The sequence below is a fragment of the Scomber scombrus genome, chromosome 23 (assembly GCF_963691925.1).
Source record: "Scomber scombrus chromosome 23, fScoSco1.1, whole genome shotgun sequence".
Lineage (NCBI taxonomy): Eukaryota > Metazoa > Chordata > Actinopteri > Scombriformes > Scombridae > Scomber > Scomber scombrus.
Window position 1 is genome coordinate 4,066,405 of NC_084992.1, and position 20,796 is coordinate 4,087,200.

Consider the following 20,796-nt stretch of genomic DNA (forward strand, 5'->3'; position numbering starts at 1 on the left):
GGGGATACAAAATCCAGGAAATAACTAAATTGGTCATAATGATATATTCTGTAATAAAGTATAGTACTAAAATATGCATAAGAAAAATGTTCTTTAGTCCAGCTTTAAATCCTGAAGAGCTTCCATTAATATGCAGCAAGATTTCAGCTGCCTCTGTTTGTACAGGCAGCTTCTCCTTCACTCAAACTTCTTCAGCTTGTGAAGCACTTCCAATAAAAGGGGGATTCAGCAAGGACTGCAAAACTAGCTCCTCCTCCACAGTTCTTCATATGTGGATCTGATGCAAGTACAGAGCCACACTTTGGTCTGACTGATGACCTATGTAAGTAAGTAAGTACCATAATAAACCCTGGGGATCACGCGGTCTGATTTGGATTGAAGGACCATACTAACCAAATCAAATGAATCTGATTAATCTACCTACTAAACTCAGTCATGGTTTCAAAAGGTGTAACTCTATAATAGCTGTGCAGTGCATTGCTACGGTAGTAACACTCTGATTAGACCGTAGAAATCAACCCTATCTTAGTTTATTTCTCTATTATCCTTATGTAGCATGACTCATTTCTCCTCTTACCAGACTATTTTGCTTATATGGGTAATTTACTAAACTACAACTGCACATCTGTCTTTTAAAATGAAACATCTGTTAAATGTATTCAGAGATAATCTAAGCTACAATAGAAATGGCTTATGTGTCTGTGGTTGTAGTCCAAATTGTTTCTGACATGAGAATTGAGGTTTGATGCTGTAGATTTATTATCTAATTCTTGCTCTTTTTTTATTCATTATTATATCATGCATCACATTTTCTATACTGCAGATATTGTTTTACTTAATCTCCTGATAAGACAGAAAACATGGATGCAGCAGTATAGAAGTTGTGTTTTCTCAGAGCAGACTTCTCTCACTGCATCTTTTTACTTTCTGTGTACATGAAGCTGATTTTTCTCTGCACATCCAACCTGACCTCTGACCTTTTCAGCTAAGAGAACTCAGCAGGATGAGAGTATGAGAGAGGAGATCAACATCTTTAAATAAATATGATAAAATATGTAAATCACATACTACTCCAGCATACTGAGAGTAATAATAAACAGTAAAGTCTGTGTGATTTGTAGTAACTTGGCTAAAACATACAGAAGAGTTGGAGCTCAAGTTTGTGATTTTAATTTAAATCAACCTCCAAAAATGTGTTGTCTTATTTGTGGTGTGTATCACAGGAAACTAGTTGAATAGTTTGTTTAATGTTTGATTATAGTATCATTTTATTATTGCATATTTAATGATGTTCTGACATCACTTCCTTGTTGCTGAGGTTGGCTGTTTGCAGGTCGGAGACTTCAACACTCTGGACTGAACAAACATTAAACCTAAAAACTACACACACATACTGCAGATATTTATTTAGACTATAAGTTTACAGTATCTTGTTGTTCTGTCTTATTGATTACCCATCTATGACAAGTTTCAAGTGTCTGCAAGCTGTAAAATCAGTGAGAGAACTCACACGATAACCATAGACTTCTCTGATCAAAGCTGTGACTGTGAGGATGAAGTCAACCACACCTGAGCAGAGAGGAAGATAACTGACACTAACTAACATCTGTGAGTCTGTCTTCACATGAATTATCTTGTATCCTTTCAGCAGTTTGGACCCAGTTGTAAGAAGTGAGCCAGGATCTGAAACTCTGTCCACGCTGCCAGATGTTCATTCACATCTGGAACAGTTTGGATGGGGGTTTAACTTGTTCAGTGGAATCAGCTCCCTTAGTAAATAACTCCTCCTCGTTATGTCAATCAGGAACTCGATGTAACTTCCATCCTGGTCTCCATCTTTACGATTGACACGAGACAACAGAAAGTGCAGATGAAGAATCGGCACACACAAATCAAAACACAGTAAACAAAAATCTTCCATTAAAACAAACAGGAAAAAGAGGACATACGTTCTAGTTGTTGGTGTCCAAGAAACAAAGGCTTCCATTAACATTAACTGATGTGTTTGTGACTCTGGCTGCTGAACGTCCAAAGCTGCAGTTAAATATCTCTTCAAGTTCAATTCATTATTTTCACCAAGATAAGCAATTGATGCTGCAGCAAGCATAAAAACATATAACACTGAAACTTACAACCACTGACATGAATACAAGCACAGGTTGGTCTGTACACATGGATCAGACTGTAAGTGAGTGTCCTCAGTAAACCCACAGGACTCATAAACAGCATAAAGGACAATACATATTGACAATCATTAATATTATCGCCTCACAAAATTACAATTTCAATGTCATCATCATGACGGAGATGAAAGCAAACAACACTGACCGCGTCATTCCTCTAATATTCAAGGCTTGAATGGAAACAGACATGAAGGGAATTTTTGTGCCTGTTTTTCGTGGCAGTAGGAGCATTTTAACACTTTGCATTAAGTAAATGGGCACAGTCCGAGCCAATAGCCATTGCTTTGTTGAGAACATGCGTAAACCCCTGTTTACACTGTAAACCCACTATCTTACTGACTTCCCTAATTTCACTGTTCTTCACTGTAGTGCACAACGTTACTGTACCAGCAGATAATGGAAAAATAAATAACAGACTCTGAATATGTTCATCATATTTTCATATTTAATCAGAGATAAAGGGTCATATATCTCTGAATAAGTTCAATATGTTCATCAATTCAACCGTTTAAAGATGAAAGGAAACTTATGACGTTATTGCATTTCCTTGTTGTTCACTTTAACTCAACAGCACGTGGAGCAACTGCGCAGCAACAATTTATATCCAAACTGTTTTCAATCAAGAAGAACTTTGTTAAAACAAAGTCTCGAAGATATCTATGTTAATTTATAGATTTGAAAGTGTGTCCAAACTTTTGACTCGTATTAAATACTAATTATGTGTTTTTTATCGCCTGCTGAATGTGCACTGCACTGTCCTCCTGTTACTTACTCATGTCAAATCGTCTAAAGAGCAAACACCAGAGGAGACTTATGAGGAATGTCGAATAAAACATGAGAATTTGAGCCGGTTTGACTTTCTAATCTGCGTCGACGTTGGATGAATATGCGTGAAACCTGTTGACAAACGATCAGTGTATATTATCAGAGAACACAATAAAGTCAGCATATAACTCTAAAGCGCACAGAGTGTTTCATTCAAGTACAGATCAACAGTAAATGTTGGCACACAGTTAAGAAACATGTTATTCACTGCCTTAGAAAAACTGTTACTTGTTTAGAGGCGATCGACCAAAGGTTTGTTCCACTTTATACACCTGAATTATCAACTGCTTCACATATACTACAGGAAATGTGTCAGATGAGGAAGTAGCTGAGGCTGTTCAGATCAACATGAAGGATAAACTGCGCAAACTCAGCAAAACAAACTGACACCCTGGCATGTAAATTCTTTGTTCAGATTGAAAAAAACAAAAAAAAGAATAATTAGAAGAATGAGGAGGCGGAGTGAGGCGTGGCTCTACGTCACCTCGCTCTACGCCGTAGTCCGTGGGAACTTTAGTTCTAAATTTCCCACGGGCGACACGGAGGGTTGAGTAAATCGAACGGTGTGAAACGAGAACCACATAAAACCTTCCAGAAACCCAGTTTACTTTAAAAAAAAAAAGTGCTTCACTACAACAAGAAATGTGTCAAATGAGGAAGTATCAGTATATACTAGTCTGTTGAGAGGGGGGACTGAACCAAAGGATCTGTTTCAAGTAGACCCATTTATATTTTCTGCATATTTCCTGTAACTGTAAAACCCTACTGTAATCTGACACCTCCCACCTAAAACAAATAGACCCCCTAGTGAAGGAAAAACATCAGTTCGTGACAAAATTAACCGTTACAGGTAGTGGATAATATTTTTGGTGATTGAAGCGAGAAAACATTTGAAAGTGTGTTATATTTTAAGTCAGGCCAACAAGTTTTTCGCGGGAACAAGAGTGGAGGGATACAGCGGAGGGATATAGTTATACAGTGAAGCGCTTTGCCTCGGTGACAACACATACACAGTGAATAATCTACGTGACTTTCCGCGGGATATAAATGAATCTGAATATTCATATAAATGAGAACTCTTCAGCATTCAAAGCTGGACAAAAGAACTTTGAGTTTGGGACTTTCTTCACTTTCATCAGGGAATGAAACAAACAGCAAAGGTAAGACTTCATATAGACGATTTATAAGCTATCATCAGTGGTGGAAGAACTAGTCTCATCTTTAAGTTTACTTAAGTAAAAGTACCACTACGTCAGTGTAAAAAAATACTCTGTTACATGTAAAAGTCTAGTATGAAAAATCCTATTTTAATATAGCCTACATCTTTACTTTCCATCATTGTCCATCATAGCATAGGAATGTGGTCAAACACTAAATTATAAAATCACATATCTGATTATCCATTGTAAAATAGGGCATAACAGCATTAACATTGTAATACATTACGAGGTTTGGTAAAGTTTTGAGGTGATTCATTGTTTTAAAAAAAGGGTTAGGGTTAGGTCTTTACACGGCTATATTTTCGTGGGCTGGTGCGTTAGATACGACCCATATTCTGATAGAATTACTTGAGCTGAAGTGTATGTTGTAGTGTTTTAAAGGAGTAGTCACAATGTAGTGGCAGTAGTATTAAGTCATAGTTCTTTCTTTGGGATCAAACTCTTTGTTGTGTATGATATGCATATATGTATAGATTTTGTTCAACTTCAGTGTGTAGCTGCTGTGGCAAACTTGAACTGATGAAAAGAGATTTTTGGTGTTTCTTCTGACAAAGATCCATGACTGCAACTGAGAAACTGAAGATTTTTAAATGCTACATGGATGAGGGATGAAATAATTTATAATAGAAATGACTAATGTGTCTGTGGTTGTAGTCCACATTGTTTCTGACATGAGAATCCAGGTTTGATGTTGTAGATTTTCCTTCTCACACCTGTGATGACTGAACTTTGACCTCATGTGTTCATGACTCCTCTCCTCTGTCTCCTCTCACAGGGAGAAGATGATCTGCAGGATCCTTCTGCTCATCAGCCTGACCTCCTGTGTCTCTGGTTAGTTTGCATCCTCACTTCATCATCCAAAAAGAGAAAAGTCAAAAGATTTGATGACTTTAGTTGTAAAATATATCAGTGAAAACATCAACAGAACTATTAAAGCCAGTAGAAACTCTTCATCACAGTTGGGAAGATGATCTATGTTCAATTATTGCTTAGATTGTATGTATTACTGGTATCAAGCATGACCTTTTTACTGGTGTATATTTAAACACTTTCCCTCTCTGTCTCCTCAACAGGAACATTTGTAGTGAAAGTGACACAGACCTCCTATCAGGCAGAGGAGAACCACAACATCACACTGGAATGGATGTTTACAACCAAACCTGACAGTTCCTCCACCTCACTGAATATCTACTGTGAACTGTTTACCCGTCACAACGTCTCAGTCCTGTATCATGTACATAAGGGTGTTGAGGTCCCAGAGTCTCAGGATGAACATTTTGCAGGACGAGTTCATAGTGACAAAGACGCTCTCAGAGAAGGACGAATCAGACTTCATGTGTCCAGACTCAGGACTCATGACTCGGGTCTATACCTGTGTGCAGTAGGAACAAATGATGGTTTGAGCTCTGGCAGATGCCGCCTTAATGTCACTGGTAAGATAATTCAGTGAAACTCAGCAGAACTTTCTATTCAACGAAGTCTCTGTGAGATAATTTTCAAATCTGTTATGGTTATTTTCTCCACATGAATGATACTGATGTGTTTGGTGTCTTTACAGCAGCAAGGAATCGGCCTGAACCTGAGAGACCGAACACAGTGAGTCGGGGAAGGATCGGCCTCTACTGTGGACTGGGACTGACTGCAGCAGCTATATTTGCACTGATTGTTTATTCATTCACTCCCTGCCTGTCAAACCAGATTTCTACTCAGTCCAGTGTCCAGTCTTTCCAGTAATCTGCATGTGTTAGTGGATCCACAGTGATCTGCTCCGGGCAGCACATCTAACATCATGAAAACTGTCAAACTGAGTTCAGAGTTAATATCTTTAACTTATCAACATGGAGCTTTGTTGTTTTATTGTAATGTTGAGTTGAAACTGTGATTTACGGCTTCTGTTTTTATCCTGTCTGTTACAGTGAACTCTTATTTACTGTCTGTTATTGATTATCAGTCTTTATGTATGTTTGAGAAAAAACCTTTGAGTTGTTCACACTGGTATTACGGATAAAGACCAGCAGAGGGAGCTCTTCACTGGAAGTCAGATCATCTTGTTTACAGATCCTCACCTGGCTGCAGGTTACATTTGTGTGCTCATTTACACCTTTAGACTCCTTTCAGGCACTGCTAACAAGTTTCAGTATTGATACATGCAGCTACAGTCAGGGACACTCGTCTATGTGCATCTGCCAGACTGGAGCTCATATTTAATTAGCAGTACATGTGTGGACAGTTTAGGCTACTTGACAGTGAATAAATGCTCCCACTGTACAATAATCAACAGGGGTGATGATTAGTTAATTTTAAAACCTTAATTGCAAATCAGTTTGCTGTTTCTTTTCCAAGGATATGACACCCTGCATCTCTATTCTCCATATACCTGCTTGCCAAACCTTTGCTCTGTGCTCCATAAGAGTAGCTAAAATAATGGGTATGATTTGAACTGTAAGATAATAATGTGAAAGGAAACATAATGCTGTGATATCACCACACCAAGCCCAGACACACAACGTTTAAAAGGGAATCATTGATTGTAAAAGAGACATTGCTATGTTCAGCTTTCCCCTCATTGGGTCAGATGTTACATGTTTGTACTTGTGGTGATATTTTGTATATTTTTGTGATAGTTTTCTTTATTTGGAGTTTTAATTTATATGAAAAACAAATGAATAAATATGAAGCTTAAAAAACATTACAGCCAATAATAATCTTTAATCACACACTAAATACCTGGTAACTCAACACTGAACCAGAACATTTCTAGTTTAGAGAAATGGTTCCCAACTTATGGGTCGGGCTCCCCCAGAGGGTCACCAGATGAATCTGAAGGGTAGTGAGATGTTCTGATACACAAATGTGTTTTCAGTTTTTGGATTTTTTCTCTAATCTTTGATTTTTGCTGAAATATTGGATCATTTGAACATTTATTGAAATGAAACCATGTGAGAAGTTTAGAGGGAAAAAATCACTATTTGGTGGAGCTGTTAACAACTCATAGACATCTGAAATGTGAGCCTGACTACACACTGCTTTACTGGTTTCATCTTTAACAATGTGTTGTATTTTAAAAGCTTGTTATATTATCCATTGTGTCAAATCTGCATCTGAAAAGTAACTAAAGCTGTTAAATAAATGTAGTGGAGTAGAAAGTAGAAAGTAGCATCACGTGGAAATACTACAGTAAATGTTCCTTAAATCTGAGTTTATTGTGGTTAAAGTAAAGAAACAGTAGAGTTGATGACACATTTAATGAGTGATTCATTACATAATTCACATAATACAATCCCACAATGCTCCTTGAGTCATTTCAGTAATATTTTAACATTGTAGAAAATAACAGTCACATTTTATGTTCAAGACAGAAAATGCTTCATAGAGTTCAAAGTGCTTTACAGAACAATACAAACTTTGAATCAAAGATTTAAAATTTCTTTGACATCGTCATTAAAACAAATGCGTGACTCAAAGTTTGAAGTTAGCTTATGTATTAAATATGAAATAGACACAATAAAACATGTACAAATACACATCACTACTGCGTTCTTATAACAATAATAAGCAGTATGTGTGTGTGTGTAATAAGTTGGTTAATGCTCATGTTTAAATAAGTAGTATAAAAAATAAGGCCAAAAATAACAAAACCAGATATTTTTGTGTGAATCTCAGACTCGTTTTATGGTAACTTGGTTGCTTTTAGGCTCACAAACCGAACCAAAAAAAGCCTCTAGTTGTTCACTGTGATGGATTATTAATCATAATTAAGTTGAAGTTATTGTCTGCAAGTTGTGTTAGAATCAGTGAGATGAAGGAAAATCATCACAAAGAAAATCAGCTGACACACCAAAACCTCACTTCTCTGTTACAGTGAGGATGAAGTCACAACTGAAGAACTGTCGCAAGAAATCCTGCAGCTGTGTCTAATACGAATATCAGACAAGCACCTATTAGAACTCCACAGTTTGCAGCTCCGAGAGCTGTTTTAACTTGGTCCCAATAGTACGACTGATCTTCTGGCTCCTCTGGACCTCCTGGTTTGCAAGAAGACAAAAAAAACACATGTTTGTATTTGATATCAGGAACATCAATCAATCATCAGCAGGTTGGAGAACATGTGAATTAATTCAGCAAATGTGGAAATGAGGAAAATAAATCCTACAATAAATAATTGTCTCACATACAATCATTTACAGTAACACAGCAATCAGCTGCCAGACATGTAAAAGTAATTACACCGTTTGTCCACATGATGGTGCTATAATAAAGCTTATTTACAGATGTGCCAAAACCTGCTGAGCTGCCTGACTTGATGATTACTCAGATAAAGTGACTATAAGTTTATGTATTTATATTAGATTAAACATCGGTTTGTGCTTCATCAAATTGTGTAAAAGTTTCTTCCTCTTTTTTTTCCAGAGAAAAACAGAAAAACAGGCCCTCTGTGCCGAAATAAAGAGATCTAAGTTAAAAAGTGACGCACACATTTCCAGGTCAATACTTTCATTCTGGGGCTCTACTGGAATATCTTTACATGATTTACAGTTATAAACTCCTTCACCCTCTGTCTGAACAAACTATTTCATTTGATGTGTCTGTAAGGTTCCCGACTGTAAGCAGCATTTTAATTATTTTGCTTTTTTCCTCAAAAATTAAAACTCTGATCTGAAACATGTGACGGTACAACACAAACAACACATGAACAACATCAGCAACTAAGACTACAGAACGGACGACCATTTGTGGTCATGTGTTAACAATCTGACGCCATCACAAGGAGGACGTAGAGGTAACTTTGCAAAGAAGCAGGTTGAAGTTCTGACTTTTGTCTTGAGGGCGGCATTTTTAGATACGTTTATCTCAAGTTTTGGACCTTTAAACACATCCAACATTAACATATAACAATATACACATGACAGGAAATCATTAAAAAGCATAAGTCCACTTAAACTAATCCACCTGATAAATGTTGTGGCTTAAACTCGTTCATTGTTTGTCCTTTCAGTTCATTTTCATACAGTATTAAAATCAGGTTACTTACCTTCAGTTATGTTTGGTGTGAGGAAGTCATCGCTGGTCCCTCCATGATGGGTCTGAGTCACATTCAAGGTAAAATGTTCTGTGGATGTAAATCAGCAGGTTACTCTCAGACTCTCCTGATGCAACATATTTCCTAGTTAGACTTCTGCTGACTTACCAGAGGCCTCGAGCACCCATCTTTTCATGATCTTGTTATAAGCAACAAGATCACACTTGTAATTCTCCGAGTCGTCAGTCGTGACTCTGAACAGATGAAGCCTGAGTCGTCCTTCTCTGAGAGCGTCTTCGTCACACTGCACCCGTCCTGCAAACTGCTCATCCTGAGACTCTGAGACTTCAACACCGTTTATCATCTCATACAAAATCTTTGACTTTGACTGGAGAACACAATGTAGGTTGGTGTGAGACATGTCAGTTTTAGTCTGACTGTCCCATTTTATTGTGATGTTGTCGTTCTCTTCTGCCTGATAGAGGGTCGGAGTTATTTTACTCACAAACATGCCTGAAGAGGAGAGAGAGAGGTACAAATGAGCTACTGTGTCCAGTTATTGGGCACTAAGATATTAATTTTCATGATAAATGGTTACACAGGTGGAAAAGTTTGTACTCTTCATATCAGAGCAGTAAAGACGAGTCTGTACTGAACCTTAAATATCAAACTAACCACAGACAGAGGAGGCCAGAATGATAAGCAGCAGGATCCATATCATCTTCTCCCTGCAGAGAGGAGACACTTTTATTAGAAGATTTGATCAAAAACAGGACAGATTGGTAGATCACTCATACCCCGAACTTCTTCAGCATCATGACTTCTTCTGTTAAGGTTTGTAATGTTTATAAATGAGTCCGAAATAAAAATAAATAAGGCAATATTAAAGTATTATTTTGTATTTCTGTGGTGTAAATAAATTGTATAAATTATTTTATAAGTCAGGGTAAAGGTACTTTCTAATTTTGAAAGCATGTAGTTTAATATCTTCTCAATATTAAATCTCAAGTGACAGACCTTTAAATGCAAATAAACATTTTTAAACGCTTATGAAATTAGTACAACTGCAATAATTCAGTTCTAATGCTTTGTGTGCAATATTATCATGACTCTAATTTCAGTGTCTGGCCCAAGGACACTTCAACATGCAGACTGGAGGATTTGGGCATCGATCTGAAGACCTTCTGATTACTGGAGGACCTGCTCTGCCTCCTGAATCCTGCAACTGTTATTTCTCTGTGCATTAACTTCGGATAGTAGCATTTAAAAACGCCATTAGTATAAATCTTACCTGCTGGTGTGAGATGTTTCCTCTGTCAGCTGTTCCCAGGAAACATGAACTCCTCCTGATGTGCCAGGTGAGGATGAAGTTTTCCTGCTGAACAACTTGCTGAGTGCATTGAATCAACCTGATGCTGTCCTGCAAATAAAACACAGTTGTTTCAAATAATATCGTTTCTTTCAACTTTGTAACTTCTATACTCAACTTTCCAGATACCAAATACATCAATGGTCATATTGGTGGTATTCTGGTCTAAAGTTAATGTTAATGTGGATTTATATATATACTCTTTGACTTTGATATCCTGTCCTCTATTCACAGGTACAAGTTTATAAAACTCAGTGTGGCAGTTTCAAGCTTTCATTTATCCCAAAAAAGACAACAATAACTGCATGTTGATGCTTCACACTTTATTTATCTTATCTTCACTGTTCTTGCTGATGTTTTCCTTTCTTTTTACTGTGTTTCTGTTTTCATGATTTCGGGTTTTTATGCTGCAGAAAGAATTTATCATCATAGTTATAATTAATACTGAACATCAGCAGCATCAGACAAATCAACATTATAAATACTAAACCTCAAGTTAAAACATAAATGATCAATCATCACCGTGTGACGACGGAGATGACAGCAACCAACAATGACCTCGCCCTTCCTCTAATATTGAAGGCTTGAATGGAAACAGGCATGAAGGGATTTTTGTTCCTGTTTTTAGTGGCAGTAGGAGAATTTAAACACAGGCCAGATGTTAACAGTTTACTCTGCATTAAGGGAACAGGCACAGTCCGAGCCAATAGCCATTGCTTTATTGAACACATGCTTATTAAATATGTGATTTAAACCACTGAACTGTAAACCCACTATCATACTGATTACCTTCTCAACATTAGCAAGGCCATTCTTCACTGTAGTGCACAAAGTTACTGTAGCAGCAGATAATGGAAAAATAAATAACAGACTCTGAATATGTTCATCATATTTTCATATTTAATCAGAGATAAAGGGTCATGTATCTCTGAATATGTTCATCAATTCAACCGTTTAAAGATGAAAGGAAACTAATGACGCATTTCCTTGTTGTTCACTTTAACTCAACAGCACGTGAGCAACTGCGCAGCAACAATTTCTTTCCAAACTGTTCAATCAAGAAGAACTTTGTTTAAACAAAGTTTAGAAAATAATTATGTTAATTTATAGATTTGAAAGTGTGTCCAAACTTTTGACTTGTACTAAATACAAATTCTGTGTTTTATCGCCTGCTGAATCTGTGCAAACAAACGATCAACAATAAATGTTGGCACACAGTTAAGAAACATGACCTTAAGCGTTAATTCGGTGTTTTAAACAAACTGTTACTTACTTGTTTAGAGGCGATCGAGCAAAGGTCTGTTCCAGTGTATTAACCTGAATTATCTGCTGCACATACGAACTGTGTCACAACACCAAATGTGTCAGATCAGATTAGGAAGTAGGCGAGTCTGAAAACAAACAACTTGACTCACGTGGCCAGAGAGACTTAATGTTGAACTGAAATGCAGTCTTTCATTACACGAGTAATACATGATACATACATAAAAGCCAGTACAGAGCAGCACATTTATACTTTACTTTCATTTGTGGCATGTGTGCAGAAGTTTCTTTTGAAGAACAGAGAGATATTAAATGCCAACTCACACTAACAAAACACATTTTTTTTAAAACACAAGAAAACAAATCTTAGAACTGAACTGTAACAGACTCACACACATATGTACTGCTGACAATGCTAACAACTGCATGGCTTTTCAAAGTAAACGTCATTTGCAGTCCAAAGGGCCAAGAAGTTGTGTAAGTTGTAAAACTGAAAGTGATAGTAAAAAGTTGGGACTCTCTAGAAAATGTCAGATATTCAAACAAAAGCACATATTTTATACTCTTTTAATTGCTATTGATGTATCCCTGAAATGCTCGTCATGAAGCTGCTCTATTGTAGGAAAAACCATTATCACTACACATGAAGCCAAAGGGAAGTATGTATTTAAACTTAAACACTAGACTGATACCAGTACAACTCAAACACTGGACCCTCTTGTCGTAATATACTGAAGAAAAAGCAGCTGGTTTTACAAAATATAGTACCTTCAAAAAATCGTGTGTCCAAACAAAGCTCAGGTTGGATGTACAGAGAAAAATCAGCTTCATGGACACAGAAAGTAAAAAGATGCAGTGGCAGAAGTCTGCTCAATGAGAAACACAACTTCTATAGTGCTGCATCCATGTTTTCTGTCTCATATACCACTATGTGTTTTCTCTTGACAGATTTATAACAAAGTTAAATGATTATCCATTGTAAAATAGGGCATAACAGCATTAACATTGTAATACATTACGAGGTTTGGTAAAGTTTTGAGGTAGTAAAGGTGCGGTGCGGTGCACCTTTACCACAAAAGTCTAGTGAAGCAGCGCTGCTTCACTAGACTTTTGTGGTGAAGGTGCGGTGAAGCACTTTTGTGCTTCAGCAAAGTATATAAAGGGCAAGGAGACGTTAGCCTGTTGTTTAGACGGACCGGCAGGGGATGGGGACTAGGTAGTTGCATTACTGAAGTCATTTGTCGTGTTGTGAAGGAGTTTAACAGATCTGTCAACACAGATTTTATCCGCATATCAATGAAAGCTCTTCAGGATTTAAAGCTGGGCAAGAGAAGCTCTCTGAGAAACACAACTTCTATTCTGCTGCATCCATGTTTTCTGTCTCATATACAACTGTGTGTTCTCTCTTGACAGATTTATAACAAAGTCTGAAGACAAAGCAGAGTCCAGCACAGACAGCGAGTCCAGCTGCTGTCAGTCCAACAAAGAGGCTGATCCTTACCCGACTCTCTGGTTGTGGACTCTCAGTAGGTTTCTGAGGTTCTGGCTGATCAACAGCTGCTGTAAAGGACAGAAAATAATAATAATTGTACTTGTATTCCACAAATTTTGTTATCCCAACATTCAACTCTCCTACTTGTGTCACTTCACACTGTTCATGTCCAAAATTAAACTCTGGACTGTTTGGGTTTGAACTTGGTGATGTTTGTGTTCACATACAGCATATTTTTAACAACACAGTGTCTGCTGAGTGCAACCACACTCATAAAGTTTAGCAGTCCAGTCTGTACATCACTGATAACATGCATTAAAAAGGCTTTCTGAGTTTTACTGAATCATCTTACCAGTGACATTGAGGTCGCATCTGTCAGAGTTTGTACCATAATCTGTGTAAACCTCACACGTGTACAGACCCGAGTCATTAGTCCTGAGTCTGGACACATGAAGTCTGATTCGTCCTTCTCTGAGGGCGTCTGTGTCACTCTGAACTCGTCCTGCAAACTGTTTATCCTGAGACTCTGGGACCTCATCACCCTTATGTACATGATACAGGACTGAGCCCTCGTTATTATCAGTCACCATGTCACAGTAGATATTCAGTGAGGTGGAGGAACTGTCAGGTTTGGTTGTAAACATCCATTCCAGTGTGATGTTGTGGTTCTCCTCTGCCTGGTAGGAGGTCTGTGTCACTTCCACTTCAAATGTTCCTGTTGAGGAGACAGAGAGGGAAAGTGTTTAAAAATACACCAGTAAAAAGGTCATGATTGATACCAATAATAAATACAATCTAAGCAATAATTGAATACAGATCATCTTCCCAACTGTGATGAAGAGTTTCTACTGGCTTCAATAGTTCTGTTGATGTTTTCATTGATATATTTTACAACTAAAGTCATCAAATCTTTTGACTTTTCTCTTTTTGGATGATGAAGTGAGGATGTAAACTAACCAGAGACACAGGAGGTCAGGCTGATGAGCAGAAGGATCCTGCAGATCATCTTCTCCCTGTGAGAGGAGACAGAGGAGAGGAGTCATGAACACATGAGGTCAAAGTTCAGTCATCACAGGTGTGAGAAGGAAAATCTACAACATCAAACCTCCATTCTCATGTCAGAAACAATTTTACTCTGGATACCTTTATCATTAAAACAGCTTCAATTTCTCAGGTGCAGTAACACAATTTTGCCACTAGAGGGAATCAATTAAAACTGATGCACTGATGAAATATTTTAATCATTTCCAAACCTTTGACTTGTGCTGCTCACAAAGTGTGACAAAAGAAACAACTTATCTTAAACTAATGTAGAAAATTTCACACAATATGACATTTGAGCCCAAACTAAGAACAACACTGATCACCCTAATTACATATTTAAGACTTTTGAACATGTCTAAGCAGAGGATGAAGTTCTACTAGGCATCAGATATAATTGTAATGGCTTACAAACGTAACTCTATCTCTCTTGTCTCCTCCGTTGCTGCATTTTGCAGATCACTTTGTATTGTTCTCAATGTTCTGTCTCTCGTTGGCTTCCTGTAATCATAGGGTAACTCAGTGTTAATCATCCTGTCCACAAGTGTAAGTTAATCCAAACTGAAGTGTTATGAACACATTTTGAATAAAGAATAATGATTTCTTCATAAGGCTTTACCACAAAATTGTTACACATCTTTACAGTTTATACAGCTACAACAACAACTGCTACATGTTTAAGAGTGCTTTATTTCCCTAATGGTCAGCCTATATAAAGGATACATTCATTTCTAACAACCAGTTTACTCCATTGTAATGGCATCTTACAGGGCAAAGAGCAAACCTCATGTTCTTCAAAGGAAGGGCACTTTAAAGTGTTGTTCTTCCATACAATGCACCTCATAGGGAACCTTTTTTCCATGGGGCATCCATACAGAACCTCCATCTCACCCCATTATAACGGCATCACAGGACACAGCATTACATTCTTCATTTAAAGGGCACTATCACATGTTCCTTAACTTAAAGGGCTCATCATGTGTCCTTGTGTTTTAGGTTACTTTACAGGGCACTACCACATGTTCCTCCACTTAAAGGGCAGCCATGAGGGAACTTCATTCCAGGTTGTCACATACAGAGGCCACACTGCATTGAACTTACAAAATATAAATATATACATAAATTGTTTTTACTTTAAAAATAGGCACAATTTATCTATTGTATTGTTTATGATGAACAAAACAGCAAATATATTATAGACCTAAAACCATGACAAGATAATTCCCAAAATGACACTTTACAGTTGAATTCAAGTCAATACACTTTCCTGGCATGGAGCATAATGTACTAATATTAATATTATCATAATTATTATATTATTATTAGTAGTAGTATTTGTATTATTGTTATTTACTATTTTACAGGAATTATTACTATACTTTTTGTTTTGCTATATTTTGTTGTTGTTGTTATTTTTTTATAGATATAGATATAGATATTTAGATATAGGCATTGAATTAAAATGTGTTTGGGCCTTTGAAAAGAAAAACTGAAAAAATTAAAAATGTTACACACTTCTAAATTTGAACACAATAGGACGTTAAAACAGTGATACTGAAGGACTGATGTCTGTAAATGTAAACAAAAAAAATGCATTTATAGAACCAGTCTTTATCATTTCAGTCCTATTTTGTCAGTTTTCTTTTATTTCAAATTCTTATTTAATTGTTTTGCCATTTTAGATAATCGTCTAACAATAATGTTAAGACTTAGAGTTCAGGTCAGGGAATAAAACATTCAGAATGAAACAGGTGAAAAATAGTTGGAAGCTGATAACAGGATAAACTGTTAGTCAACTATCCAGCAGGCACATAGACTCAGTATTTGTCAGGAAGTAATCACATTACAGTTGAATTCAAGTCAGATACTGAAGGACTAATGTCTGTAAATGTAAACAAAGAAATGTATTTATAGAACCAGTCTTATTTATTTCAGACCAATTTTGTCAAATGTATTTTATTTTAAATTCCTATTTTATTTCTTTGCCATTTTAGATAATCTTCTAACTATAATGTTAGGACTTAAAGTTCAGGGCAATAAAACATTCAGAAGGAAACAGGTGAAAATGTCTGGAATTTGTTAACAGGAAAAACTGTTTGTCAACGATCCAGCAGACACGTGTAGACTCAGTATTTATGGCTGGTAGTATCACTGAATGAATCTAAGAAAGTCAGGATGTACAGCGGTGTGAAAGCTGGATAAAAACAGTAACACACCAAGGCTTATGTTTTACACACTGCACAATGGGTTTGTTAGCTGTCTGCTACATACATTGCTACATTTTGACAGGACAATTGTAAAACTGACTTCTTGCTATAAATCTTCGATTGTAATGTCATGAAAGCATTTAAGTATTTCAAGTAGGTCTGTGAGTTAAGAAGGAAAACGTTTTTTTTTATTGTTAATTGTCCCCTGCTTCCTCTACTCCGCAGGAATAAAATAAGCAAAAAACAACTTTCTATGAGTTCGATCACACATTTTAACTCTTATTTCGTTTATCAATAAATAAAGAAGCAGATCAGCGTGTTTGAAGGAAACACTAATATTCAGACAACATGGTTGACAACTCTGTTCACTACGTGTCACTGTGAGAATGAAGTAATCCTTCCTTAAACTGAAATGATGCTGATTGGTTGAGAGCGCAGCACTAGCCTACAACACGCTTCCTGTGGTATTATCACATATTATTATTAGCAGCAGCTCCACAGTTTCTGCCTCCATGTTGTTTCTGCTTCTCAGTTTAACTCACACAGATGAACTCATCTCAGCAGCTTTCAAGCTTCAGCTGCTGCAGACCTCATTAATGATGACAAACACTCAGCTTTCTCCTCGTTGGATCACATGTTTAACCAACAACATCACGTTTAATAGAAACTCTTCATTTATGTGGCAGAGTGGCTCATTTCTGGGTAATTTGCTGAGGTTGCAGAAGCAGGTTTATATTAAAGTGCATCTCCTCTCTGCTGAACTTACATCTCCTACTCTGTGGTTTAACGGGACTGTCTCGCGTCGCTTTGCTTCTACTGTACCTGGTTTTCAGTTTGCCACATCAACTGTATGTGGCTGCGCAACTTCCGTTATATTTTTGTTTAGTGTTGTGTTTATTTGATAGAGTTTAGTTTCTGATATGTTTACTCTAGTGCTGCGTTAGTTAGTGTTAGTTTTAGTCATAATTTAATCATCTCCATTGTTTTTGTTTTAGTCGATTAAATATCATTCGGTTAAAGTCGACTAAATCTACAGTAGATTTAGTCGACTTAAATATAATAAAGTGTAAAGGGTAATGCATTTTTTAAACGTTTGTCTTGCATTTCTGAAGTCACTATTACCACTATGAAATGAATCCTATATTTAGCTGTTATGGATGGAGACAGATTACAGAATAAACTCAAGTGTGTCACTCTGTTATGTTTTGTTTTGTGATTCATCATCTAGTTAAAAATCTGTTAATTATGTGTCTGATCAACAAAAGAAACATAAACAACTTTATGCATTTATTAGGAAAATTTTACTGTTATTATGGATATTATCGTATATGTTGTTATGGATAAAATTAAGATAAGGGAGAGTCTGTCACATTTTAAACACATTTATATTTTACATAATGTGTCATCATTTCCACGTGAGGCTGAAAATTCCTGAGCTTCGGGGTTTATATTAGTTTACTTAGTTTATTGAGTTACATCAGATCATTTTTTACTGAATATTATTATTTCTGACTGGCTCTCTTCCGTAACTCGTCTCTAGCTTCTAATTGGATCTAGTCCTTCACAAACATTTTCGTTTCATGTTTATTCGTTGAAAAAAGTGTCACATTACATTTCGTCGTAGTTTCCGTCCGTGTGCATTATTTAGTTATTGTGTGATTATCGGCAGAAAAAAAAAGTTCGTCAACGAAAACTATGACGAACATCATTCATCACCAAAATGAACACTGCTGTAGTGTAGCTAATATTGTGGGGTTTTGTGTAGCATATTTGAAATTATTGTGATGATTTAGTTTGACCGTTATGTAGTGTTTACTTTAGGATTATTCTCGTTGTCTCAATTTATTGATTTTCATTATTTTACTTGTTTGTTTTTTCTCGTTTTCTTTTCTGCTTCACCCAGACTTGTTGCGTGCTGATTATTACATCTTATGTCTCCTGTCCTGCGATATTACAATAATTGTTTGTTTCCCTTTTGTGTGAATAGAAGCTGTTGGGCCTAAACAGCTAGGCCTGAACTCTCGACGCCCTTCCGCATTTAGATGTCAGCGTTTGGACCATAAAGACTTAAAGTTAACATATTAATGTTCTTTGATTGATGAGAACTTTTATGAATAAATTCAACTCAAATCTTCACATATTCACATTTCAGCTTTTCCTCTCTTTGTACTTGTGAGGATATTTTTGATGTGTTGAATTTATTTATTTGGAGAGTTTGAGGAGGACAGAGTCTTCACTTTAACTTTATATGAAAAATAATACTATATATATATGAAGGTTAAATAAACTATTTTGTTATTATAGTAAATATTAAAGCCTTTCTGTCCCTTTGTCTGACTACACTTCCTCGTTAGACCTGAACAGCCTCATGTACATGATACAGGACTGAGACCTTGTGGTCAGTTTTCACACAAGATTTTTTTAAAAAGTCATATAAATGTTCCTGAATAATATTCCACTACTTTAATGAATACTGCAGTAAAATATGAAATCATTAACAGGTGTGAGAAGGTTGACACGCAACTATAGAAACCCCCCACTCCTCCTCCTCCTCTTACCTTTTACATTTAAACAGCCAGCAGAAGAAGACGGAGCGAAATCGATCCAAAAAGAGAAAAAAGGGACAGTAAAGTTATTCCAACACGAAACTAACAATATATCCTCCAGTGACCAGTGAGGTTTAAGCGGTCACTATTGTGTTTACTGAGTGTTTCTCTCTTCAGAGGGAAGTGAGTGGCCGTCATTTCCCCTCATGGGCGCGAACTCAACACGCAAATCAATATAAACGATGACTTTCCGTTCAAAATGTAAATCTTTATCTTCTCAACATGGAGCTTTTTGTTTTATTGTAATGTTCAGTTAAAACTGAGATTTACTGCTGCTGTTTTTAATCCTCTCTGTTAAAGCGAGTTCTTATTTACTGTTATTGGTTATCTTTTTTTTTTTTTTTAAATAGGCGAATATTCTGTTGTTGTTGTTATTGTGAACACATTTGTGTAAATTAAACTCTCTTTACTTCGTTTTGTCTTTCTAAATAACATCATAGTTACTCTCCTCATCCCATATTTATTTTTTTATATTCAGTGACGTAACCAATAAGCAGAGGGAGTTCTTCACTGGAGAGGAACACTAACGTTTCTTCATAAAACATAATGTTAAACTGTAAACTACTAAAAATATTAAAGTTAATGAAGAACAGTAACATTAATCACTGTGTATCAGATAGCATTTTTGGTGATTTAAAACATATTTATTTTAACGTATGTCTGTAAACACATTGTCCCAAGGCATGCTGGGAACTCAGCCCAACTATCTCCAACATGCAACATTATGTATTCAGAAAGTTTTGTGATAATTAGATCAGTTTATTTTGGTTTTACATTATTATTCCTTTCTTACCATTGTGTTTTATTATTAGTCTCCACCTTCAGATCATTATCTATACAGAGAAAAGTTGTTTTCTGATTGCACAGTCTGATTATCATCCGATATGAACAACACTCAGAAAAGATCTGATTCTCAGAAGTTTGATCTGATTCAGAGAACTTACTCTTCAGGAACTTACTCTCTTGACCCTCATAAAGGTTATTTCGCTGGTATTGAGTTACATTTTATTAGTAGTTTACTTGTTAGTATTTCATTTTTATTATTTTATTGTAAGTTATATTTTATATTATAGCTATATTACAACTTATTTATTATTAACTATATGAGTTATATTTTATTGTATCAAATATATGAAGTAAACTTATTATATTCCTGTGTAGTGTAATGCCTCATGTTATATTGAGTGTAATCTGTATATTTGTAAAGATTTGTTCGTTTCACTTTAATGTGTAGCTCCTGTGACAAACGTTCACTGTTGAAAAGTCGTTTGGCGCCATCTAGTGACATAAATACAGACTGCAACATAAACTATTTCAATGTTAAATGAGTAATTTACCATAGAAATTACTAATGTGTCTGTGGTTGTAGTCCACATTGTTTCTGACATGACAATCGAGGTTTGATGACTAAACATTGACCTCGTGTTCATGACTCCTCTCCTCTGTCTCCTCTTTAAAAAAAATAAACCAGATAGCCTGATAATAATAATAATAATAATAAGTCTAAATTCAGCATTCAGACCCTTTGTGGCGATTCATTTGACTGTTTTGGAGAAGTATCCTAATGAAA

General features: G+C 36.2%; 2 protein-coding genes across 3 annotated transcripts; both read right to left on the minus strand.

Annotated features, from left to right (window-relative positions):
• Positions 1-7,458: 7,458 nt before the first annotated feature.
• Positions 7,459-12,954, minus strand: LOC134005785 (uncharacterized). The gene is made up of 6 exons (XM_062444778.1): positions 11,891-12,954; positions 10,540-10,668; positions 9,924-9,976; positions 9,417-9,761; positions 9,261-9,338; positions 7,459-8,253 (listed from the first exon to the last, which is right to left on the minus strand). Exons 3-6 carry the CDS (start codon positions 9,967-9,969, stop codon positions 8,102-8,104), a joined length of 621 nt encoding a protein of 206 aa, XP_062300762.1. The 5' UTR covers positions 9,970-9,976; positions 10,540-10,668; positions 11,891-12,954; the 3' UTR covers positions 7,459-8,101.
• Positions 12,053-19,347, minus strand: LOC134005786 (uncharacterized). Of its 2 annotated transcripts, XM_062444779.1 has the most exons (5): positions 19,179-19,347; positions 14,834-14,914; positions 14,330-14,385; positions 13,725-14,087; positions 12,053-13,440 (listed from the first exon to the last, which is right to left on the minus strand). In XM_062444779.1, the coding sequence occupies exons 3-5, from the start codon at positions 14,376-14,378 to the stop codon at positions 13,235-13,237; spliced, it is 618 nt and encodes a 205-aa protein (XP_062300763.1). In that variant the 5' UTR covers positions 14,379-14,385; positions 14,834-14,914; positions 19,179-19,347; the 3' UTR covers positions 12,053-13,234. The 2 variants fall into 2 exon arrangements, with proteins under 2 accessions (XP_062300763.1, XP_062300765.1); XM_062444781.1 differs by lacking the exon at positions 14,834-14,914.
• Between the last annotated feature and the right edge of the window lie 1,449 nt (positions 19,348-20,796).